This window comes from Rhinatrema bivittatum, chromosome 6 (assembly GCF_901001135.1).
Source record: "Rhinatrema bivittatum chromosome 6, aRhiBiv1.1, whole genome shotgun sequence".
NCBI lineage: Eukaryota > Metazoa > Chordata > Amphibia > Gymnophiona > Rhinatrematidae > Rhinatrema > Rhinatrema bivittatum.
In genome coordinates, this window is record NC_042620.1 from 320,068,554 (window position 1) to 320,095,002 (window position 26,449).

General features: G+C 46.2%; 1 protein-coding gene across 5 annotated transcripts in view; it reads right to left on the reverse strand.

The window, feature by feature from the left end:
• Positions 1–26,449, reverse strand: part of TBC1D8B (TBC1 domain family member 8B) — a 508,282-nt gene that overhangs the window by 413,046 nt on the left and 68,787 nt on the right. For all 5 annotated transcript variants that reach the window (XM_029607571.1, XM_029607568.1, XM_029607567.1 and 2 more), the window contains exon 3: positions 19,971–20,089. In XM_029607571.1, the coding sequence (XP_029463431.1) occupies positions 19,971–20,089 (119 nt within the window). The remainder of the gene's footprint in view (positions 1–19,970; positions 20,090–26,449) is intronic.

A 26,449-nucleotide genomic window follows, 5' to 3' on the forward strand; every position in this document is an offset into this window, starting at 1 on the left:
AACTACCATCCATCGATGTTTCCACACCTAACTCAGCTCTTTAAACATGGTCCAAAATAACAAAATCAGTAGCAAACACTCTTTGCCCACTGACTTCCAAAAAACACTCTTCAAAGGCATCCAAAAGACAACCCTGGTTTAATGATGAACTGCGAAAGCTCAAGCAACTACTCAGGCAGAAAGAAAGAAAATGGCGCAAAGCCCCTTCACAGGCCTCACTCTCAGACTACAAACGCACGCTCCACCAATACAAAAGTAGTACACAAAAAACAAAAAGAGACTACTACGCCCGTCAGGTTCATCACCTTATCTTTGACTCTAAAGCTCTATTCGCCTTCGTTTCCAATCTCACTAAACCTATCACTCCAGATATACCTCCCGAACTCGCTCAGACCAAAGCAGACGAACTGGCTCTTCATTTCAGCAAAAAAATCTCTGACCTCTTCAATCAGTTGTCACTAACCACTAGTTCGCAAGATAATACATACCATCTCCCAAACAAAAATATCCAACTTAACGCATTTGAACACATCACGATCTCAGAGTTACAATCAGTGCTCAAGAAAATGAAACCTTCATCACACCCTTTTGATCAAATTCCTTCCAAAATGCTACTTCTCATTCCTGATACTATATCAAAATCCCTTGCTGAAATTATAAACTGTTCCTTGACCCAGGGTATCTACCCAGATGAACTAAAATCAGCTTCAATTAAACCCCTCCTAAAAAAACCGAATCTAAATCCAAATGATCCCAACAACTTCCGCCCCATTTCTAACCTTCCATTCATAGCTAAAATAATGGAAAAATTGGTGAACACTCAACTTTCCAACTACTTGGAAGACCACAACATTCTGTCTCCAAACCAATATGGTTTTAGAAAAGCGGCTAGCACAGAAACTCTACTTCTTTCTCTCTCAGACTTCCTCCTCTCCGGAATCGATAAAGGCAAAGCATTTTTACTAATCCTCCTAGACTTCTCGGCGGCCTTCGACACCGTCAACCATTACCTTCTTCTAAAACAGCTGGCAAATATTGGGGTGACAGGTACCGCACTAACATGGTTCAAAACCTTCCTGGAAAACAGAAGATATAGGGTCAAAATTCACAATTCAGAATCCCAATATCACCCCTCCACCAGAGGGGTGCCACAAGGCTCATCGCTTTCACCTACTCTATTTAATATATACCTTCTACCACTTTGTCAACTACTCACAAAATTAAGCCTGAAACACTTCCTCTTCGCTGACGACGTACAAATTGTGATCCCTATAAAAGAATCAATCTCGAAATCAATGGAATATTGGGACAGCTGCTTATTAGAAATCAAACACCTCCTAAACAGCCTAAACTTAGTCCTTAATGCGTCGAAAACGGAATATCTCCTAATAGTTCCTGAAAACAACACTCTTTCAAAGCCACCAACCCTCCTTCAAACCACCCATGTAAGAGATCTAGGAGCCATCTTAGATAACCGTCTCAACCTCAAACCATTCATTAACCGAACTACCAAAGACTGCTTCCACAAATTACATATTCTGAAAAGAATAAAACCTCTCTTCCACGCACATGACTTTAGATCAATCCTGCAAGCAATAATCTTCTCCAAATTAGATTATTGCAATTCTCTACTACTAGGCCTCCCAGCTTCCTACACCAAGCCTCTGCAGATGGTCCAGAACACAGCAGCCAGAATCCTTACAAACTCCAGGAAAATCGAACACATCTCTCCCATCCTCAAAGACCTTCATTGGTTACCGATCCACTTCAGAATTATTTATAAAACCATCATGATGATCTACAAGAACATCCACCAATACACTCAACTCGACCTACAAATCCCTTTTAAAAAACACACATCCGCCAGACCCATCAGGGAACACTACAAAGAATCACTTCAGGTTCCACATGCTAGAACCTTCCAACATAAATCCTACAGTTCTAGAGCTCTCTCATCAGCAGGTCCAACCCTTTGGAACTCTATCCCACCGGACTTAAGACAAGAACCATGCGTTCATACTTTCAGGAAAAGACTAAAAACTTGGCTTTTTAAAAAAGCTTTCCCAGAACTGGATTAAATTCTCCACACTTCAACCCATCAACACATCTTTTGCTTATAACATTATACATATTTATTAATTTGGAAACAGTTGGCTGAAATGTAAATATTCTCTTTTTTAATTCCCTCCCCCTTTCTGGTCCTAGTTATTATTCCCTGTTTTTTGTAACTTTCTCACGTCCTAATTATTGTTTTAATATTTTTAAGTTTCACACTATATTTAATGTTGAATTGGGAAATGTTTATCACTATGTTACTCCCTGCCTCCACACACATGTTAATTGTAAACCGGGTTGATGTGATTCTTATCATGAAACTCGGTATAATAAAAATAATAAATAAATAAATAAATAAGTGGCGCTCCGCCCACTGCATCAGCTTTTCCGCTTCCCACGCGACCAGTCAACTCCTCGTACTTCCCTGGCGGTTGATGTACGATACCGTGGTTGCGTTGTCCGACAGAATTCTGACTGCTTTCTGACGAACCAGCGAAAGGAAGCCCTGTAGGGCGAGACGGACCGCTCTGGTCTCCAGGCGATTGATGGGCCACTGCCTCTGTTCCCGCGTCCACGTGCCGTGGATGGAGCTCGCTTGACAGACCGCCCCCCAACCGGTGAGGCTGGCATCCATGGTGACCACTATCCAGTCTGGCGTCTCCGAGGAGACTCCCAAGGCCAGGCGCTGGGGATCTAACCACCATCGTAGGCTGAGACGAGTCGCCGACGGGATCGGGAGAACCGCACGGTAATCCCGTGACACCGGCTTCCACCGGGACAGCAATGCCTTCTGCAGGGGACGAAGATGAGCAAAGGCCCACGGAACCAGGTCGATCGTGGAGGCCATGGTCCCCAGTACCTGTAGGTAGTCCCAGGCGGTTGGATCCGGGAGGGACGTGAACTGCCGCACTTGTGTTCGCAACGCCTGTGCCCGCTCCAGCTGTAAGAACACTTTGCCTTCCCTTGTATCGAAGTGAGCGCCCAGGTAGTCCAATACTGAGAGGGGGTGAGGTGACTTGTCGTAGCTGATGATCCAGCTGAGAGACCGTAGCAGGGACACTACCCGGTCCACGGCTTGAACCCCCTGGCCTCGAGATTTCGCCCGTATGAGCCAGTCGTCCAGGTTCGGGTGAACCAGGATCCCTTCCCGGCGGAGAGCCGCCGCGACTACGACCATCACCTTTGTAAAGACGCGCGGAGCTGTTGCTAGACCAAAGGGTAACACCCTGAACTGGAAGTGCTGTCCCTATCTTGAAGCGGAGATATCTTTGGTAATCCGGATGAATCGGGATGTGGAGGTACGCCTCCACATCCCGATTCATCCCGATCCAGAGAGGCGAGGAACTCCCCTTGATGAATCGCCGCCAACCCCGATCGGAGCGTTTTCATGCGAAAGCGAGGGACCCGAAGCGCCTTGACGGACTTGAGGTCCAGGATGGGACGGAACATGCCCTCTTTCTTGGGAACCACGAAATAGATGGAGTAATGTCCCCGGCCCAGATCGTTGACGGATACCGGCCTTATTGCCCCTAAAGCCAGCAGTCACTGCAGGGTCTGTCGGACGGCCCTCTGCTTGAGAAGAGATCCGCAAGGGGAGAAAAGGAACCTGTCCCTGGGGACGTGGACAAAATCCAATGCGTAACTGTGCCTTAGGATGTCTAAGACCCCTGATCCGACGTGACGCGGGCCCACTCTTCGTAAAAAAAGAGCGAGCCGGCCCCCTACCCACGGGGTCGGCTCGTGGGTCAGCCTGGCATCATTGCGCTGGTTTTGAGGAAGAGTGGGGTCCTGGAGCCTCCTTGCCGGGCCGGCGCCCACGAAAGGGCCGGTTCCAGCTCTGAGAGTGATACGACGGAGTCCGTGGAGCTTGCTGCTGTCTGTTCATTCGAGCGCGACGCTGGTTCCGGGACCGGTTCCTGGAAAAGCTGAACGATCTGGCGGAACGAGGCCTGTCCTCCGGGAGCTTATGGACCGCATTCTCGTTCAGCGACTTAATGATTTGGTCCAAATCCTCCCCGAAGAGGAACTTGCCCTTGAAAGGCAACAAACCCAGACTTGTCTTGGACGAGGAGTCCGCCGACCAGTTACGGAGCCACAGGAGACGACGGGCCGCCACTGCCGCCACCATGGACCGAGATAGAACCCGGAGAAGGTCATATAGAGCGTCCGCCCCATAAGCCATCACAGACTCCAACCTGTCTGCCAGTTGAGCCTCGGTCGTCGGGAGATCCTGCGAGGTGAGTAGTTGCTGAACCCAACGGAGACCCGCTCTCTGCGCCAGAGCGCTACAAATTGCCGCTCGGACTCCGAGCGCTGAGACCTCAAACATTCGCTTAAGATAGACCTCCAGCTTCCTGTCCTGCAGGTCCTTCAGGGCCGTTCCGCCCGTGACCGGAATGGTAGTACTCTTTGTGACTGCCGAGATCGCCGAGTCCACCGTCGGAACCTTGAGAAGCTCCAGGAACTCCACCGGGAGTGGATAAAGCTTCTCCATGGCCCTGCTGACCTTGAGAGAGGCCTCCGGCGTGTCCCACTCCCTGGAAATCAACTGCAAGAAACTGGGATGCGTAGGAAAAGCCTTGGCCAGGGGCCGGAGTCCGCTAGGAGGGGGTCTCCCTTTCTGATCTTGGGATCTGAGGGCGTTTGTTCCGGAGGGGGATCAATGTCCATCTCCTGAAGTATATGCGGGATGAGGCCCTCCAACTCCTCAGCCTGGAAAATGCGGAGGACCCTCGGATCGTCACCTTCCACCTGGACCGAAAGGGTGGGGTCCTCCCCGGCTGCATCCTGCAGCGTGTCCCCCTCCGGGAGCACTGGAAGGCCCCGCGGCGGCCCCGCGGGAGCCCTGGGAGGAGTCTGAGTCACTTTAAGGGGCTGTCCCCACCCCTGTGCCGGAGGTCCCCCCAGAGAGGCATCTAGATGCGGTAGCTTGGTGGGGGAAGGGCCCAAGGACGAATCCATAGCCTGGCTGCTGCTTTGGAGAAAGGCCCGATGCATGAGGACCACAAACTCCAGGGAAAAAACAGGCAAGTCCCTGGGGAGGACCCCCTAGGACCTCTCCAGCCGGCAGCCTGCCTTCCTGCTCAGCCAGGGGCGCTAAAACGGCAGGCTGCATCGGAATCGGGTCTCCCGCCTCTTCAAAATCAGAGCCGCCGGCTTCTACCTCTGAAAACAAAATGGCCACCGTTCCCGCGCTCAGCGGGAACGGGGCCTGCCGCTGACAAGTCGCGCCCTCATCCCCGCGGTCTCCTGTGCCTTCGCCCTGTGGCGAGCTGGCTTCCCCCGCAGGTCAGCAGCTCGAGCACAGCCCCTCGACAGAGAGCCGGCTCCCTTGACGGCCGCAAGCCGTGCAGGTCGGCACACGCGGCATGAGGTAAAAAACACCCCCCGGGGAGGCAGGAACCAGGCGGCGCAGCAGCAACGTGAAGACCCCGGCGATTTGCGTCCTCGACGCTTGAATCGCCACCCCGCCTCCCACCGACCCGAGAGAACCACCGGGGGAAAATCTCCCAGCAGCCGGCGGCCCCGGGGACTGGTGCTTCGCGGGGCCGCGGGTCGATGCCGGCACGACGCGCCTGAAGGGGGGGGGGGGCGGAGAGACGAAGTCAGGATCCCTGACAGAAACCCTCACCAGGTAGCGCAGACCTCCAGTGCCGACAGGAACGGCAAGAGGGAGAACAAGAAACAATCTGTAAGTAAGAAATAACACTTACCCAACACAGGAGAGAGAAACAGAAGGAAAGGGACAAAAGTACAGACTGTCAGCAAGTCCCTCTCACCCCAGCTCCCAGACACAACTGTGTCTGAACCTGAGCTCCCCTTAAACAAACGTAAAATATACGTTGCAATATAACCCCAAGGCTCTTTTCGCTATGGTTGCTGACCTGACTTCTCCCACACACACGCAACAACCTGCTAACTCCTCTAAAAATCGTTGCAACGAGTTAGCACAATTTTTTAAAAACAAGGTATCTTCCATCACGGCACAATTCTCGCACAACAACCTCAACATCTGTCTTCCCAATATCAACTCTCCAGTCTCCCTCTCCTCTTTTGAATCCTCATCCTCCCTAGAAGTAGAGAACATACTAAAGAAAATGAAACCCTCAACACATCCTTCTGAAACCATCCCCTCCAAACTCCTACTATCTATACACAATGTGATCGCCAAACCTCTTTCAAATATTCTCAACTGTTCTCTAGAGCATGGCATTGTCCCTAATTTTCTTAAACAAGCAATAGTGAAACCGCTACTCAAAAAACCGAATCTTGACCCCGCCACACTTTCTAATTACAGACCGGTGTCCAACCTACCCCTCCTAGCTAAAGTTCTTGAAAAGCTAGTTAATTCACGCCTCTCCGATCACCTTGAACAAAACAACATCCTCCCTTCCACCCAATATGGTTTCAGGAAGCATTTAAGTACTGAAACATTGCTCCTCTCCCTACACGATACTCTTATCAGAGGAACCGACTCAGGATCCTCCTATCTTATCGCCATGCTTGACATCTCGGCTGCGTTCGACACAGTCAATCACGATGTCCTACTCAACATCATCAGAAGTATTGGGATCACTGGCAATGCCTTCGCCTGGATTCAATCGTATCTCCAAAATCGCTTTTTTACTGTCCTAGTTGACAACTATGAATCTGATCCCATCAGTCTTCCCCAAGGTGTGCCCCAAGGTTCTTCACTCTCCTCGACGCTATTTAATATATACATGATTCCCCTTACCACGCTTCTCACTAACCTGCACATCAAGCATTTTATTTATGCTGACGATGTGCAACTCATCTTCCCTTTCTCTGACTCTATCCAAACTGCTTTACAAAACTAGGAATCCTGTCTATCCTCCATCAACCAACTCCTAAAGGACATGCACCTAGCTCTAAACTCCAACAAGACTGAGCTATTAATCATATCTAATAGGCAACCGCTCCCAGACATCCCACTTGCTTACTCGTCTACCAACTTCCCATCACACACTCGTAATTTAGGAGTCATTATTGATAATCACCTTTCTTTTAAACCATTCATTAAATCCATCATAAAGGATTGCTATTTTAAGCTACAAACGATAAAGAAACTCAGACCCCTACTACACTTCACTGATTTCCGCACAGTACTCCAGTCTATTATTTTATCGAAAATTGACTATTGCAATGCACTCTTCCTTGGCATTCCCGCAACACACACTAAGCCATTACAACTCCTACAAAATGCCGCCGCTCGGATACTGTCAAACACAAAGAAAAGAGATCACATCACTCCCACACTTATCGAACTACACTGGCTCCCTATACAGTCACGAATTCTATATAAAACTCTATCTATCATACACAAGAGTCTATTAAATTCCAACCTCAACTGGCTTAATCCCCCCCTCCTACCTCGCACCTCCAAGAGACCTACCCGCCCAGCCCTCCAAGGAACACTTCGTGCCCAATCTATCAAATCTTTTAAACTCTCCACTACTATAAACAGAGCCTTTTCTCTTGCCGGCCCCACCATATGGAACTCCCTGCCCCATGATATTCGCATGGAGACATATACCCCCACTTTCAAAAAGAAACTTAAAACCTGGCTCTTTCAACAAGCCAACCACATGTCACCCCCTATTACATAAAACCCCCCTGTGAATTTTACAATGTCATTTTGTTATGAACGACTTATGTCCGCTGATTTTGTACTGTGCACTCTCATGTATATAGTTATAGTTACAGTTCTATTGCTTTGCATCTACCCATTGATGTTTGTTATATGTAAGGGCTCCTCCAAAAGTTAATTGTATTTTTCCTAGTTCACTAAGTTATCTGTTACATGTAAGGGCACCGCCCAAAAGTTTTTGTTTATTGTGAACTGATGCGATGTGCGAACGGATATCGGTATAAAAGAGATGTTAAATAAATAAATAAATAAATAAATAAATTAAAATAATAAATATATATATATTTTTTTTCTTGATCCCTCAAAGAACAGGAAAGGCCTGAAAACCCTAAGATCCTGTGCTGGGGACTAGCTAGTCCCCTGCTCACATCTGCTGGAGTCAGAAGATACTGAGGATTGAGGCACGAGGGATGAGGGATGAGGTCATATAGCTTTTGTTCTGACTCCATCTGCTGGACGGGGAGCATAACCCACAGTCTGGACTGATCCTGGTACGTACAGGGAACTTCTTCCCTTCCCTCTCCCCCACCACCTGGCATCACTTCCTTCTCTCTCCATCCCTCTTCCCGACCTCCTTGACAATATCACCTTCCCTCTCTCTCCACTCCTCTCCCCCATCAACATCATTATCATAATCTTCTAACTCTTCTACCCCATCATGTTCTTTTCTCTCTCCCCTTCATCCCCTGGCATCACCTTCCCTCAACGTCAGTCCCTGGTGTCACCACCACCTTCCCTTTTTCTCCACCGCTCCTCCCAATCCCCATGAAGCATCATCACCTTCCCTTTCCCCCACACCCAATGGCATATTCAGCTTCCCTTTGCTCACCCCAACACCAATCTTTGTGAGCAGGCTTACTGAGTGCTGCTTCTTCCTCCTTTGCCAGCTTCCCTCTGCAATCTGAACTGCATAGTGCCAGCAGATTTCTGCAGATTTCCCCTTGCAGTTTCTGTTGCAGAGGAGAGCCAGCAGAGAGGAAAGCAGGAGCAGCTGCCAATAAGTGCTGCTCTCCAATGCCCCCTGATGGCAAGAGGACATCCTGTAGACCAGGAAGGAAACAGAAAATGAGACTGCAGCCGCGGTACACCTGCACACCAGACACTGCACACTAGTGTGCTGTGGCACAGCGGTTGGGAAACGCTGAGTTACTGTACAGTAAAAATGAATCTAAATGGCCATGTTCCCACCATATGAGAACCAGATGTGAGTTACCGAATAAAAAGGAAAAAAAAAAGTACCATGCCCTGAAGTAGCATTTCTTGCAAAACACAGCCATCTTGGCAGTAGCTATATTTAGGCAGCAGAAACAGCACCCCTAAAAGCTAAGTACCAACTGAGTTTGATTTTGTTCGAGCTAACCGTTGGCAGTGTTTAAAATTTTTAGATATTTTGGAAAATTCCTTGAAAAAATGTTGCATCTTAAGGCAAACACTGGTCTTCTGAAAAAGAAAGTTTTATTATGCCACTGAGCTAAAGCCTGATTTAGAACAGCTACTTTATTACAAAAAAAGGGGGGTTTTTTTAACCCGTGGATGGCAGTTTCAAGATTGAGCATTCAGCAAAATTGCTTACCTTATAATAGGTGTTATCCCAGGACAGCAGGATGTAGTCCTCACATATGGGTGACGTCATTGATGGAGCCCTATTGCGGAAAACTTTCTGTCAAAGTTTCTAGAAACTTTTGCCTGGCACTGAGCATGCCATAATATTCTCAGCCACAGCGGTCTCCCTTCAGTCTCGTATGTAGCAATAAGCTTTAGCAAAAAATAAAATAAAACATATCGGACCCAACTCCACAGGGTGGCAGGTGGATATTGTGAGGACTACATCCTGCTGTCCTGGGATAACACCTATTACAAGGTAATTTTGCTTTATCCCAGGACAAGCAGGATGCTAGTCCTCACATATGGGTGATTAGCAAGCTAGAGGCTGAGTTATTTTGTAGTGAAGCAACACTGAAGAATTGGTGGTGAAAATGAGGCAGCCAAAGATCACAGCAAGTTGGGGTTATACTGGAAACAAGTTCTTTAAGACAGATTGTCCGTAGGCTGAATCTTGTCGTCCTTCTTTGTCCAAACAGTAATGAGCTGCAAAGGTGTGAAGAGAACTCCATGTTGCCGCTTTACATGTGTCAAGAATTGGCACTGAACGATAGTGTGCCACTGAGGTTGACCTTGCTCTTACTGAATGCGCCTTTACTCGCCCTTGGAGAGGAAGGCCTGCTTTTTCATAACAGAATTCTATGCAATCTGCTAGCCAGTTGGAGAGAGTGTGTTTGCCCACTGGATTACCCGGTTTGTTTGAATCAAAAGATACAAAGAGTTGAGTGGATTTCCTGTGGACTGCAGTGCGGTCTAAGTAATATGCTAGTGCACGTTTACAGTCCAAGGTATGTAAGGCCCTTTCCTCTTAGTGAAAAAGGCCTTGGAAAGAATGTGGGCAAAACCATGGATTGGTTCAAGTGGAATTCCATAACTACTTTGGGGAGAAATTTTGGATGTGTACGGAGAACCACTCTGTCATGTAGGAATTTTGTATAGGGTGAGTACGTGACAAGTGCTTGTAACTCACTAACCCTTCTAGCCGATGTAACGGCTATGAGGAAGATAGTCTTCCATGCGAGAAATTTAAGATCACAGGAAGTCATGGGTTCAAAGGGAGAATGCATGAGCCTTGTTAACACCAGATTAAGGTCCCATTCTGTGACTGGTGGCCATATTGGTGGTTTAAGGTGAGTTAAACCTCTCATAAATCTACTGACAAGAGGTTGTATGCATATTGGTGCATCTCCCAGCTTGTTATCATAAGCCGAGATTGCACTTAAGTGTACTCATGAGGTCTGGAGACCAGAGTCTGAAAGATGGCATAAATAGTCTAGCAGAGAAGGTGTGGGGCAGGAGAAAGGGACTATGTTCTTCTGCGTGAACCACAAAGTAAATCTTTTCCATTTCGAAGAATAGTTCTTTCGTGTTTAAGGTTTACGTGAAGCTATAAGCACTTGAGAGACAGTGGTTGAAAGATTGAGTGGTTGTAAGATCAAGCTTTCAACATCCATGCTTTCAGGGATAGAGATTGAAGGTTGGGATGGCGCAACCGACCCTGATCCTGAGTTATGAGAGTGTGAGCTATACCCAGGTGAATTGGTTCTCTGATCACCTCAGCCCTTTAAATCCAGGGCTCCTCTTCTCGGCGATGCGCACACGAAGGAGTGCGACCTAAGGGGCATGCCCCTTGGTGCGCCCCTTCATGCGTCCTTTCAGATTATACCACAAAAACTTTGAACCTGCCTCACCACGCAAAAGGTAGACATCCTGCCCACAACCCCGATATGCGCAATGTGCTGCAGCACTGATACACCTGTGTACCATCCACCTGCCTCTGGCAACAGCTTAAACCACCATTTCTCTTACAGCAAGTAATATACTGCAGCTATTGACTGTGAAACCAACATCCAATTGTATTAATGTCCAAGTTGTTTCCTAGCTCAGTCAGCTCTGCTTATCTGTTTAATTAGTTGTAATTAGTGTTTACAAAGCTAAGGGTCATATTAGCGGCACCTTTAACACATTCTCCGTCTAGCTCTACTATTAATATTACCTGCCCACCTCTGTTCTGCATAACTAGGTAACTCTTATCTGCATACTCACTACTAACTCTGATACCTAATTCCCCGTAGAACTCTGGCATCTCCCAACTCTCACAGCCCCGGCCCCATCTCAACTCAATCCCACCCTAATTGAAATGTGTCTCCCTACTATACCCATCGTACACCACCCCTCCCTGCGTAAAACTCTCCCGGCACACCCACATCTCCCCATCCATCGCAAATCCCTAGTACCCATCATGATTTCATCCCTTACACAATTTCTAGGCCTAGCCACGCTAGTCATCTCCCTTTTCAACGCACAATCCATCCTTAAGAAAGCCACTATCCTCCATGACCTGCTCACAGACTCCAATCCCAACATCTGTGCCATTACTGAGTCTTGGCTAAAGAACTCAGACCATGTCTTCATTAACCAGCTCCCTCTACAGACCTATGACATCTTTTCTATCCCAAGACCTTAAAAAAAAAAAAAAAAAAAAAAAAGAGGAGGAGGGATACTCCTGGCTGCCAAAAAACACCTTAACCTCAAACTCCAAACCACTCACCCCCCCACCCCCCCAGATTAGAAATTGGGCTTTTAAATCGAAAACCCTACCGGTCTGCCTCATTTATGCACCCCCCCACTGCTTACTCGAACATGACCCTTCCCCTATCATCGAATATATTGCTGACAACATTACGTCAGACTCCCCCGCAGTGATACTCTGAGATTTCAATCTTCACGTAGATATCCACCCTGCCACACCTGCCTGCAAAATCCTGCTTGACTCCCTCAAGGCTCTGGGCTTCAGACAGCTCATCTCCGTGCCTACACATAAAGCAGGTCATACACTCGACCTCCTCTTTGTCAGTTCCCACATAATAGTACCCAACGCCCCAACAGCCACCTCTATCCCATGGTCCGACCACTTCCTCATCAATGCCCACCTTACAACTAACACCCCCTCTGCTATTTCACAATTGCATAGTAAAACAATCTCCTTTCGTAAACCCTGTTCTTCAGAGGACCTCACTCTAGTGTTTGAGAAAGTATCTAAGAACCTCGACCTTACTAATCCAGATGCCACCCTACTTTCCTGGAACAAGCTCACCACTAATATAGCTGATGATATCTGCCCTATAGTCCACAAAGTTATAACCCCCTCACAAACAGAAAGAAAACCATGGTACACCACTGAACTAAAAAAGATAAAACGAGACCTTAGATCTAAAGAACGCATGTGGTGTAGACAACCGACACCCGCTCACAAAGCAACTTACAAACATACACTGCATACCTACCGTCAAGCCACCCTCCAAGCCAAACGAGACTTCTACTCATCAAAAATTCATGATTATCAATTTAATCCAAATGCCCTATTCTCATATGTTACAGAACTCACAAAGCCTGCCCCCTCCCCTCCCACGAAGAAAATGACAAAGATAAATGCGAGGAACTAGCAAAGTACTTCAAGAACAAAATCGCCAATATACTCCTTCGATTCCCCACAATCCCTCCCGCTCCCTAATAACAAAATCAACCTTGGATCCCTTGACCTTACCACCATGAATGAAATTGAATCCATCCTAAAAAAGATGAGACCAGCTACTCACATCACAGACACAATCCCCTCAAACTCTCCTTTCCATCCCCACAGCCATTGCAAAACCTTTAGCTGAAATAATTAATTGCTCCCTCACATCTAGAAAAGTCCCAGACCCGCTTAAACTTGCTGTCGTCAAGCCACTTCTAAAAAAAAAAACCAAAAAAAAAAAAACCCACCCTTGACCACAGTGACCCTTCAAACTACCGGCCTATCTCCAACCTGCCTTTCATATCCAAAGTTCTTGAAAAGGTAGTTAATACACAACTCACTGACTTCCTCGAAGACCACTATATCCTACACCCCTCACAATATGGCTTTCGTAAAGATTGTAATACCAAAAAGCTATTACTTGCAATAACAGATACCGCCCTCAAAGGCATAGACCACGGCCAATCTTATCTACTTGCACTCCTAGATATCTCAGCAGCCTTTGATACGGTCAACCACCAAATCCTAATCTCCTGACTGGCAGAGATAGGTATCTCCAACATGGCCCTATCATGGTTCTCCTCATCCCTCTCCCATAGAGTTCTTAGTAAAAATTAATAACTCCGAATCTTCGCACATGCCCCTCACACAAGGTGTCCCCCAAGGATCATCCCTATCCTCCACCCTCTTCAATATATATCTTTTGCCACTCTGCCATCTACTCTCCAACCTAGGCCTGAAATTCTTCTTGTATGCTGATGACGTACAAATACTTATCCCCATTCAGAAATCCCTCAAGGAAACCATGCAATTCTGGGAAACCTGCCTTGTGTCTATCAACTCCCTTTTATCCAACCTCCACCTTTCGCTTAATGCTTCAAAACCAGAAATCCTCATCATTTCTAATCAACCAGACCATACTCTCCACCCCACCTCTCAAAACACTACACTAACTCATACTCCACTGCTCTCTGTAAGAGACCTAGGTGTCTCCTTAGATCAACACTTAAGTTTCAAACCCTACATTAAGTCGCTTATAAAGGGGGATTTCTACAAACTCCACATCCTAAAAAAACTTAAACCCCTCCTCCACGCCCACGACTTCTGCACGCGACCATTTTATCAAAATTGGACTACTGCAACTCCCTTCTCTTAGGCCTCCCTGCTTCCACCATCAGACCCCTACAAATCCTGCAGAACGCCATGGCGAGAATCATAACCAATACCCATAAAAGGGACCACATCACTCCCATATCAAAAGACCTGCACTGGCTCCCCATTTCTTTCCGTACACAATACAAAACACTTACTATTCTACCCAACACCCTTTACAAAAACAATCTCCCCTGGATCGAAGAAATGCCACGCTTCCGTTCCTCCAATCGCCCCACCAGAACCTCCCTTGCAGGTGCCCTTCACACACCATCCTTCAAATCTGCTCACCTTATCAGCACTAGAGAAAGGGCCTTCTCCATTGCTGGCCCCACCCTTTGGAACTCCCTTCCTGCTGATCTCCGTTTGGAACCATCCTTAAAACAATTCAAAAAAGGAATCAAAACATGACTCTTCAAGCTGGCCTACCCGGACAATAATCAAACCTAGATAATGCCCCGATAGAACATGCCTTGTTTGTACATATATGTATATTGGTAACCCAGTTAGAACTTGCACTTTACATGTGTTGTGTTTTGATTTTAGTTATTAACTTGTTTACCCTCTTTCTCTCTTCTTTCTCTCATTCCTCCCCCTCTCTCAGCCAGGTTACTCGCCTCCCCCGCCCCCCCCAACCTTATAGCCAGCCCCCTATCATTGTTCATTGTAATTTCCTTCTTCTAAGTTACTTGTAAACCGACATGATGTGTCCCACGAATGCCAGTATATAAAAATTCATAAATAAAAATAAACAACGTATGGGAAACCATACTTGTCGAGGCCAATATGAGGCTATGAGTATCATGGACCCCTTGTAGCTTCATTAGAGTTTTGGTTATGAGCGGTATTGGAGGATACTCGTATAGAAGGCCTGAGTTCCAAGGGCGAGAAAAGGCGTCCTTGGCTGGCTGGTGCTTCTGCCTGTGCAGAGTGCAGAACTTGTCCACTTTGTGATTCAGGTGTGATGCAAAGAGGTCCATTGTTGGTTGTCCCCAACGTTGGAATATCCTGGTCGCTACTAAGGGATCCAGGGACCACTCGTGTGGTTGGAACTGACGACTGAGGCGTTTTGCAACTACATTGTGGATGCCCGCTAAATAAGTGGCCCGGAGAAATATGAAATGTGTCAGGGCCCAGTCCCAAATTTGTGCGGCTTCTTGACAAAGGAGATACAAACCCGTATCTCCCTGTTTGTTCAGGTACCACATGGCTACTGTGTTGTCCATTTGAATTAGAACAGTCTTGAATGAAAGGCAGTATTTGAACGCATGCAGCATAACGTATAGCTCGAAGTTCTAGGAAATTGATTTGAAATGTTGTTCGAGTTTTGCCCAAGTACCCTGGGTTTGGAGATTGTCTATGTGAGCTCCCCAACCCAAGGTGGATGCATCTGACATTAACGTTATCTGTGGGACTGGTTATTGGAAGGGTAGGCCCTTGCGCAAGTTGTCCTTGTTTGCCCACCAAAGTAGAGATGAACGTAAGAACATAAGAAAATGTCATACTGGGTCAGACCAAGGGTCCATCAAGCCCAGCATCCTGTTTCCAACAGTGGCCAATCCAGGCCATAAGAACCTGGCAAGTACCCAAAAACTAAGTCTATTCCATGTAACCATTGCTAATGGCAGTGGCTATTCTCTAAGTGAACTTAATAGCAGGTAATGGACTTCTCCTCCAAGAACTTATCCAATCCTTTTTTAAACACAGCTATACTAAATGCACTAACCACATTCTCTGGCAACAAATTCCAGAGTTTAATTGTGCGTTGAGTAAAAAAGAACTTTCTCCGATTAGTTTTAAATGTGCCCCATGCTAACTTCATGGAGTGCCCCCTTGTTCTTTCTACTATCCGAAAGAGTAAATAACCGATTCACATCTACCCATTCTAGACCTCTGATGATTTTAAATAGCTGGTGGGTTACTTGAATTGGAGAGGACAGTGGTTGAATGGCTTGGATCCATTGTGACCTTAAAGTCCATTGAGTTATTCTCATGGCTAGTCTTGCCATAGGAGTGACATGAACTGTGAAGGCCATGTGGCCTAGTAAGGTTAGAAACTGATGAGCTGTTGCTTGTTTCTTCGAGTGTAGTGAGTTTGCCAGTAGGGAAAGTGTTTCTGCCCGATCCTCGGGTAGAAAGGCTTTTGAGGTGTTCAATTCTGCTCCGATGAATTGAAGCAGGTGAGACGGAATGAGATGGGACTTTTGATAATTGATGAGAAAACCCATGGAGTGAAGTAGAGTAATTGTTCGGTTGAGAAAAGTTTGTGCTCCTTGTTGAGATTGACTTCTGATGAGCCAGTCGTCTAGATAGGGGAAAACGTGGACACTGTCCTTGTGTAAAGTGTGCTGCTATTACTGCCAGGCATTTTGTGAATACTCTGGGAGCTGAGGCAAGTCCGAATGGTAGTACTCTGTACTGGAAATGTTGATGACCCACCAGGAAACGCAGATACTTGCGATGAGGAGGGAATATTGGAATGTGAGCACAAGCATCTTGTAGATCCAGAGAACAAAGCCAATCTCCTGTTTGAAGAAGTGGAAGCATGGTGCCTAGAGAAACCATCCTGAACTTTTCTTTCTTTAGAAATTTGTTGAGATTTCTGAGGTCTAGGATGGGATGTAAGCCTCCGGTTTTCTTTGGAATGAGGAAATAAAGGAGTAGAATCCTCTGCCCTGATGAGTCCGGGGTACCGGTTCTACAGCTCTGGCTCTCAGAAGGGTGGATAATTCTGCTTGTAGATGAATTATGTGATTTTCGTTTAACAAAAGAGGTTTTGAAGGAGAGTCTCTTGGAGTTGAGAGGAAATTGAGTTGGAAACCTCGTGATATTACTGAGAGTACCCATTGGTCTGTTGTTATCTGTAACCAATGGTTGTAGAAGGAGGAAACACGGCCTCCTACTGGTAGTTTCGGTTGTGAAGATGGCTTTGGTCTCTGGTGATGGCCTCAAAAACCTGCAGCCGGTCCTGTCTGCAGTGGCGGTTGAGGCCTAGCAGCTCTAGGCTGCCTGTGTTGAGATCTTTGTTGCGGACGAGAAGATCTACCCCTGGATGCTGATAGATAGTATCGTCTCTGCCTGTAGAAAGATTTTCTAGATTCTTTCCTTGATGGACGGCGAGACAGTGAAGAAGAGGAGTCTTGCGGAACTAATGACAGTTGGCGCAATGTCTCAGTGTGTTCTTTTAGCTGGGCCACTGCCTCCTGAACCTTCTACCCAAAGAAGTTGTCACCTACGCAGGGTAGATCCACCAGCTTTTCTTGTACCTCAGGCCTAAAGGTCAGAGGCTTTTAACCATGCCCAGCGAGGTACACTTATTCCTGAGGCTGCCACCCTTGAAGCTGTTTCAAAGTTGTCGTAGGCAGCCCGGACTTCATGCTTTCCAGCTTCAAGTCCCTTGGGAATGATAGCCAGAGCTGCCTCCTGGTACTGCTGAAGTAGGGAGTTGGAAAGTTCCTGCATCTGCTTCCATAGATTCCTTTGGTATTGCGTCATATAAAGTTGATGGGACGCAATCCTTGAATTGACCATAGCTTCTTGGAATACTTTTCTGCCTAAGGAGCCTAGGAATCTATGGTCCTTTCCAGGTGGAGTGGAGGAATGATGTCATACTCTTTTGGACTTCTTTTGAGCCGACTCAACCACAACAGGTTGATGTGGCAACTGTGATTTCTGGTAACTAGGAACATGTTGGACAAGATAGGTAGAATCCACTCTTATTAATGGGTGTAACCGAACATGGATGTTCCCAGATACCTACAGTACCTGAATGTAAACCGGTGTGATATCTCAATTGAGATCGAATGTCGGTATAAATAAATAATAAAATAAATAAATAAATGTTGTAACTCCAAAAGCACCTCGTGGACAGGAACAGCCAGGACCTCTTTTGGAGGATCCACGAACTGTAAGACTTCTAAAGTCTGCTGTCTCGCGTCTTTCCTCAGGCACTAAGTTGAATGGTATTGTGTCTGCCATGTCCTTTCTGAAATTCGTGAAGGACAAGTCCTCTGGCTGAGATTTCTTTCTGCCTTCCAGAAGAGAAGGGTCAGACATGAAGCTTTCCGAGGAAGTATCAGTATGCTTGTCTTCCCATGAGTCATATGGCTCTTCCCTGGAAGGGGAAGTGGGTGAAGATCCCAGTGGTCGAAAAAGTCCTGAAGGCCCTGGCTGAGGATCATCGACAGGTCTGTGTCCAGGAACATCCCCGATCGGTTTAGTTGCGATAGACTTCGGTGGAAGAGCACCAACGATGGTGTTGAATCTATCCATTAATAGTTGGAGTAAAGCCAATTCTGATTGACCCGGCATTGGTACAGGTACCAGCATCGACAGAGGCGGCAGAGGCATCGGTGGGGGCACCGGCATCGACAATGGTGTCGGCGAGGGCATCAGCATTGATGGTCGATGCTCCTGTAGCACTTGTAGCACTGCTTGGCAGATAAATCCGCTCAATTCCTGATGCTGATGCAGGCAGAGCAGCTACACGTGGTGGCGGTGAGGGCGTTATCGGTCCTACCACAGGGCCCTGTGGAGGTTCGATGGCTGGCACCTCGACAGAAGGTGAAGGCCTCGGTGTTTTCTGCAGGAGAGGCCGCTTGGCAGTCTACTTCTCTGGGGATAGCAGAGATTCCAGAATCGATGGATGGCGATGTCGATGCAGATGTTTCAGTCGATGTTCCGACGCTGACTTCGTCGATGCCACGGTTGGGGGGTCAGGGATAAATTGTCCCCTGAACCTTCCGGACAACATTTTTTAAGGATCAGTCGTTTCGAAACTCTGGCCGGAGATGACCGAGTGGATGTCGATAGAGAAGGTAAAAGTTGAAGATGGAACAAGTGTTCCATCTTTTCTTGTCGCACCTTCCGACCTTTAGCGGTCATTTCAGCATATTTTGGGCAAGATGTTACATCATGCGATTGGCCCAAGCAAAGTACACACTCGAGGTGTGGGTCCGTAATGGACAAGGTCCGATTACAATTGGGACACTTTTTGAATCCCGTGGCCATGATACTGTTGACAGCCGGCAATGTAAATGTGAAGAAAAAATATTTACTCAAAAGAGTCGGAATGAGAATATTTTACTCACTGGCCGGTGGTAACGAGGGAGACCCCGATATGGGAAAGAAATTATGAATTTTAAATCTGATTTTTAGTCAGAACTGTGTGAGAAAACTCACACAGGCTCCTGCTCCACGATGCCAAAAGCAGCGCAGAAAAACGAAGACTGAAGGGAGACCCCTGTAGCTGAGAATATAATGGCATGCTAGGCATGCTCAGTGGGCTCAGAGTGCCGGTCAAAAGTTTCTAGAAACTTTGACAGAAAGTTTTCCGCAATAGGGCTCCATCAATGACGTCACCCATATGTGAGGACTAGCATCCTGTCTTGAGGGGTTTTTTTTTATCCTTTATTATATTAAATGGCTCTTCTTTGAATTGCTTCAGCTGCCTATTGATTCGCTTTAGAATGATTAATATAAAATAAAAAGTTGAATACATAATTATTAATTTTTCAAAAAAAATAATTTGCGGGAATGAAATTTATAGATTGGTAATTCCCTGCGTGGTTCATTTTGTTACTGGTTATATAGTTGGATTTTTGTGGAACGTATTATTTATAAGGCATAATCTTATTTCCTTAGTTGGTAGACTGTATTATTCAGTAGTCTCAAATATTTTCAGTTGCTGTCATATTCCCAAACACCAATCCATTGCTCTTTAAGGTGGTTAGTCATATACAAGACACTATTAATACTAAAAACATTGATCCACCTCCTTTACTAAAAAAAAAAAAAACAACATTTAACTCCTGCTGCTGGAAATTTTCTCTTATTTCTAGATTTTCACTAGATTTAAGACATTCTTCATCAATTATGCAGTATTGCACATGTATAAATGCTACACCATAGAACTGTCCTCTAATGTACTTCTCAAAGAGGATTATTTTTTAATAATTTGATCTTTGTACTTACTCTTATCTTTCCTTGTACAAAGCTAGTAGCATCTTCACTTGAATCAAATATAGATAAGGTCTTCATAACATTTTGCTCCAACCAATTCCAGTGTTTGAATATCTCTTCCCTGCTGGCTCCTAGTTGGAAAGATTTTTAACATTTAAACTGACTTGCAGAAAACTTCCTTTAAATCAAAGTTTCTTTTGGTTCTCCATAGCAATATACACAGAACATTCTCAAAACAAATTTACAGATTATTGACAATGTGGCCTTGCTTAGAAATAATACATGTATGGTTTGCTACCAGGAGCTATGGCAAATCATTATTCATTCTAGGCACTTTGGAATGCACAAGTACTATACTGTATATTGCATTTCAATTCAGCTGAAACCCAAGCCATATTATAGTACAAGGCTGCAAAGCCATATAGCCTTAGTCATAGACACCACTACTCAAGGGTGCTGCCAGCCTACTACATAAATAACTAATCCACCGGCACTGGTGATGCAGGCGGAGTGCACATTCCCCCCTTTCCCACCAGCTGGCACCTCTAACCAGTCCAGCAGCTTCTGCTGCAGCTGCGCCTCTTTCCTCTTCTGGCCCCACGACTGAACGTTCAGCTATTTGAACTGGGAGGTTCTGTATCTATGGATCCCTACATGATTCAATCAGAAGCAATTTGACAGTGCAGTTCAAACAGCTGTTTGAACCACATAGAGCTCCACAGAGAGAGCCCCAGGTTCAACACACCTGACCTTTTACCCGCAAAAGGCCAGATGAAAAAAAGAGGCACTACCTGCAGCAGGCAACTCAGACAGAAAGGATATGGGGATTTTTGAGAGAGAGAGAGAGAGAGAGAAAGCAGGGGAAGAACAGGGACTGTCACTTGGGGAAAACCAGGTGATGAATACTGGTGGGTAGGAGAACAGGGAAGGAATAGGAACTGACAGGGACAGAGCAGGGGAAGAATGGGGAACTGGTGGGGCAGAGCGGGTGACAAACAGATACTTGGATATGGAGGGTTGGGAGAGATGAAGAATGGGGGACTCACTGACTAGGTGGGAAAGCAGGAGAAAGCAAAATTGCTTACCTTGTAATAGGAGTTATCCCAGGACAGCAGGATGTAGTCCTCACATATGGGTGACGACACTGAACGGAGCCCAGGCGAGAAAGCTTTCTGTCAAAGTTTCTAGAAACTTTTGACTGGCCCTGTGAGGCCACTGAGCATGCCCAGCATGCTATGATATTCTCTGCCACAGGTGTCTCTCTTTAGTCTGTTATATAGCATAAAGCGATAGCAAAAAATAAAATAATAAAGGTATGAGACCCAACTCCGCGGGGTGGCGGGTGGATTCTGTGAGGACTACATCCTGCTGTCCTGGGATAACACCTATTACAAGGTAAGCAGGACAAGCAGGATGCTAGTCCTCACATATGGGTGAATAGCAAGCTAGAGGCTGAGTCATGTTGTATTGAGGCAATCGTGAAGTATTGTTGTTGAATGAGTCAGCCGAAGATCCCAGAACATTGGATGTAGGAGGAGTTGGGATTAAACTGGAAACAAGTTCTTTAAGACAGATTGTCCGTAGGCTGAATCTGGTCTTCCCTTCTTTGTCTAAGCAGTAGTGAGCTGCAAAGGTGTGAAGAGAACTCCATGTTGCTGCTTTGCATATGTCTGAGATTGGCACTGAACAAAAATGTGCTACTGAAGTTGACATTGCTCTTACTGAATGTGCCTTTACTCGCCCTTGAAGAGGAAGGCCTGCTTGTTCATAGCAGAACTCTATGCAATTTGCTATCCAATTGGATAAGGTATGTTTACCCACTGCTTTACCTGGCTTGTTTGGATCATAAGAAACAAACAGTTGAGTGGATTTTCTATGGACTGCAGTACGGTTTAGATAGAAAGCAAGTGTACGCTTACAGTCTAGGGTGTGCAATGCTGTTTCCCCTGGATGGGAATGAGGCCTTGGAAAGAATGTGGGTAAATTTATGAATTGGTTCAAGTGGAATTCCGTAACTACTTTGGGAAGGAATTTTGGATGTGTACAGAGAAGCACTTTGTCATGTAGGAACTTTGCATAAGGTTCGTAGGTGACAAGTGCTTGTAACTCACTAACCCTTCTAGCTGAAGTAATGGCTATGAGGAAGATAGTCTTCCATGTGAGAAACTTAAGATTACAAGAGTCGATGGGTTCGAAAGGGGAGCGCATGAGTCTTGTTAATACCAAATTCAGGTCCCAGCTTGGGACCGGTTTGCGAATTGGTGGTTTAAGGTTAGTTAAACCTCTCATAAATTTGCTTACAAGAGGATGTGTGGCTATAGATGCATCACCTATCTTGTTATGGTAAGCAGAGATTACACTTAAGTGTACTCGTATAGATGAAGTCTGGAGACCAGAGTTCGAAAGATGGTATAAATAGTCCAATAGAGAAGTTGTGGGGCAACTGAAAGGATTTATATCGTTTGCTGAGCACCACAAGGTGAATCTTTTCCATTTAAAAGAATAATTTTTTCGTGTGGAAGGTTTACGTGAAGCTATAAGCACTTGAGATATATGAGATGAAAGATTGAGTGGCTGTAATATCAAGCTTTCAACATCCATGCTGACAGGGATAGGGACTGAAGGTTGGGATGTCGCAACCGACCCTGATCCTGAGTTATGAGAGTGGGAGCTACTCCCAGACGAATTGGATCTCTCACTGAGAGGTCTAGCAGTGTGGGAAACCATACTTGTCGAGGCCAATACGGGGCTATGAGAATCATGGTCCCCCTGTCCTGTTGTAGCTTCACTAGAGTTTTGGTTATGAGCGGTATTGGAGGATACGCGTATAGTAGGCCTGAGTTCCAAGGGCGAGCAAAGGCGTCCTTGGCTGGCTGGTTCTTCTGTTTGTATAAAGAACAGAAGTTGTCCACTTTGTGATTCAGATGTGATGCAAAGAGGTCTATGGTTGGTTGACCCCAACGCTGAAATATCCTGGTTGCTACTGCGGGATCCAGGGACCATTCGTGTGGTTGGAATTGACAACTGAGTCGGTCCGCCACTACATTGTGAATGCCTGCCAGACAAGTGGCTCGTAGGGACATTGAGTGATTCAAGGCCCAGCTCCAAATCTGTGCTGCTTCTTGACAAAGGAGATACGAGCCCGTACCTCCTTGTTTGTTGATGTACCGCATGGCTACTGTGTTGTCTGTTTGGATGAGAACAGTCTTGTGTGAAAGGCAGTCCTGGAACGCATGTAGTGCATAACTTATAGCTCGGAGCTCCAGAAAATTGATTTGATATGTTGCTTCGAGTTTTGTCCAAGTCCCTTGAGTGTGGAGATTGTCTACATGTGCTCCCCCCATCCTAAGGTGGATGCATCTGTGGTTAAAGTAATCTCTGGGACTGGTTGTTGGAAAGGTAGGCCTTTGCACAGGTTGTCCATGTTGGTCCAAAGTAGAGATGATCTTAGTTGGTGGGTCACTTGAATCAGATAGTGTAGTGGTTGAATGGCTTGGATCCATTGTGACCTTAAAGTCCATTGAGTTACTCTCATGGCTAGTCTTGCCATAGGAGTAACATGAACTGTTGATGCCATGTGACCTAGCAGAATCAGAAACTGATGAGCTGTGGTTTGTGTCCGTAAGGAAATGGAGCTTGCTAATTGAATGAGGGCCTCTGCCCGTTCTATGGGTAGAATGGCTTTTGCTTGGTTTGTGTTCAAATCTGCTACTATGAATTGAAGCAGATGAGTTGGAGTGAGATGGGATTTTTGATAATTGATAAGAAATCCCATGGAGTGAAGCAGAGCAATTGTTCGGTTGAGAGAAGTTATTGCTCCTTGTTGAGATGGACTCCTTATGAGCCAGTCGTCTAGATATGGAAAAACATGGACACCTTCCTTGTGCAAGTGTCCTGCTATTACTGCTAGACATTTAGTGAAGACTCTGGGAGCAGATGCCAGTCCAAATGGGAGAACTCTGTATTGGTAATGTTGAAGGCCTACTGTGAAGCGCAGGTATTTGCGATGAGGAGGGTATATTGGAATGTGAGCATAAGCATCTTGAAGATCCAGAGAACAAAGCCAATCCTTTGCTTGAAGAAGTGGAAGCATGGTGCCTAGAGAAACCATCCTGAACTTTTCTTTCTTTAGAAATTTGTTGAGATTTCTGAGGTCTAGAATGGGACGTAGGCCTCCGGTTTTCTTTGGAATGAGGAAATATTTGGAGTAGAATCCCCTGCCCTTCTGTGTCCGAGGCACTGGTTGAATGGCCTTGGATCTCAGAAGGGTGGATAATTCTGTTTGTAATTGATGAAGTTGAGAGTTTTGTTGTTGGCAGGATGTTGGTGGAAATTCTGGAGGAATTGAAGTGAAATTTAGTTTGTAACCTCGGGCGACTATTGAAAGAACCCATTGATCTGAGGTTATATTTTGCCAATTTTTGTGAAAAAGGGATATTCTGCCTCCCACTGGAAGATTTGGCTTGGGATTGCAAGGTTGAATCTGTTCTCTGGTGTAATCCTCAAAAGGCTGTTGCAGGCCCTGTCTGTGCAGGAGGTTGTGGACGGGCAGGCCTGGATTGTCTGGCTTGAGATCGCTGAGTTGGCCTGGTGGATCTACCCCTATTTGTTGGTTGGTAGTACTTGCGTGGCCTGTAGTAAGAGCGTCTCACATCTCTTCGTGGAGGACGACGAGAAGGTTGACTAGCAGGTTCTTGTGGGGTTTGAGACAGTTATTTTAGTGTCTCAGTGTGATCCTTGAGCTGTTGAACAGCCTCTTGAATTTTATCTCCAAAGAGGTACAAGCTTATCTTGTACCTCAAGTCTGAGGTCAGATGCCTTGAGCCAGGCCCACCGGCGAGCAGTGATTCCCACTGCTGCTGTTCTTGAAGCGGTTTTGAAGTTATCATAAACTGCTCTCACTTCGTGTTTTCCTGCCTCAAGACCTTTTGATATAATTGCTTGAGCAAGCTCTTGGAATTGAGTGGGTAAGGAAGTGATGAATTGTTCCATCTCTTTCCAGAGATTTCTCTGGTGTTGAGTTATATAGAGTTGATATGCAGAGATTTTAGTACTCAGCATGGAACTCTGGTAAATCTTCTTACCCACTGTGTACAGGAACCTGTGCTCCCTGCCTGGTGGAATGGAGGAATGTGGGCGTACACGTTTAGATTTCTTCTGTGCTGATTCCACAACGACAGACTGATGGGGCAATTGCTGTTTGTGGTACCCTGGAGCTGGTTGAACTATGTAGGTGGTTTCTACTCTTTTGTTTACTTCAGGTATGGAAGCTGGGTGTTCCCAGATTCTTTTCTGAAGGTCCAGTAAAACTTCATGTACAGGTACTGCCAGTACCTGTTTGGGTGGATCCACAAACTGTAATACTTCGAGAGTTTGTGCTCTTGTATCCTCCTCAGCAGTCAATTTAAATGGAATGGAATCAGACATAGTTTGTATGAAGGATGAGAAGGAAAGATCTTCTGGAGGTGACTTCTTTCTTCGGTCAGGAGAAGAAGGATTGGACATGAACTCCTCTGAGGAAAATTGAGAGGGTTCATCATCCCAGGAGTCTTCTGATTCTTCTCTATAAGTTGTTTGAGTTGTTGGTGCTGGTGGGGTTTGCAGCCCTGAAGGTCCAGGTTGTGGATCATCGAGGAAAAAAATCAGCAGATGTCTTTCTTTGTGTGATAGGTGGCAACTTGTCGATGACTTTTTGGTATCTTTGTAGGAGGCGATGATAAAATGCCTTATCCTGCACCTCCTCTGGTGGATCCGGTGGTGGCAGGGATGCTGTCGTTGGGATCGTTGATGGAATTTGAAAAATCATCGATGTAGATTGTGTTAGTAGCCTCGGTGTGGTAGTTATAGAACCCGTCGAGGATCTTGGGAGAAAAGACATTGTTGTCATCGGTGTTATCACCGGCATCGATGTTGTAGGAAGAAGCATCAGCATCGATACTGATGGTGAAGGTATCGGCATCGATGGCAGAGCCATCAGCATCGATGCTGGAGGCATCGGCATCGATACGGAGGGTATCGGCATCAATATCGAGGGTATCGGCATCGACGTCGGTGAAGTTCGGTCACCCACTCCTTTGTCCTTGTGATGAGGCATCGATGGAGAGGGGTCTGAAGAAGATGGGTCCCCTCAACTCAGCGCAGCCTTACCTGAGATTGATGGAGACTAGCGCTTGGAGCCAAACAAGTGCTCCATCTTCTCTAGTCGGGCACGCCGGCCTTTGGGGGGGGGGTGTCATCTGCGTGCAACTTTGACACCTGACGTCATGGGAAGCCCAGAGACATAATACACAAACTTCGTGTGGGTCCGTTATGGAACAACATGAGAAGGAACAAAGAAAGAGGACAGAGCCCAGAATTTTAATGACACGTGGGAAAATGCTTGGGATCACAAGTTGTCAAAACTCCAAAGCTGCAATTTTGTGGGGGTCCCACAAGCACAACTTAAGAAGTTTATAATCCGAGGACTTCCGGCGATGACATAGCGGAGTCGG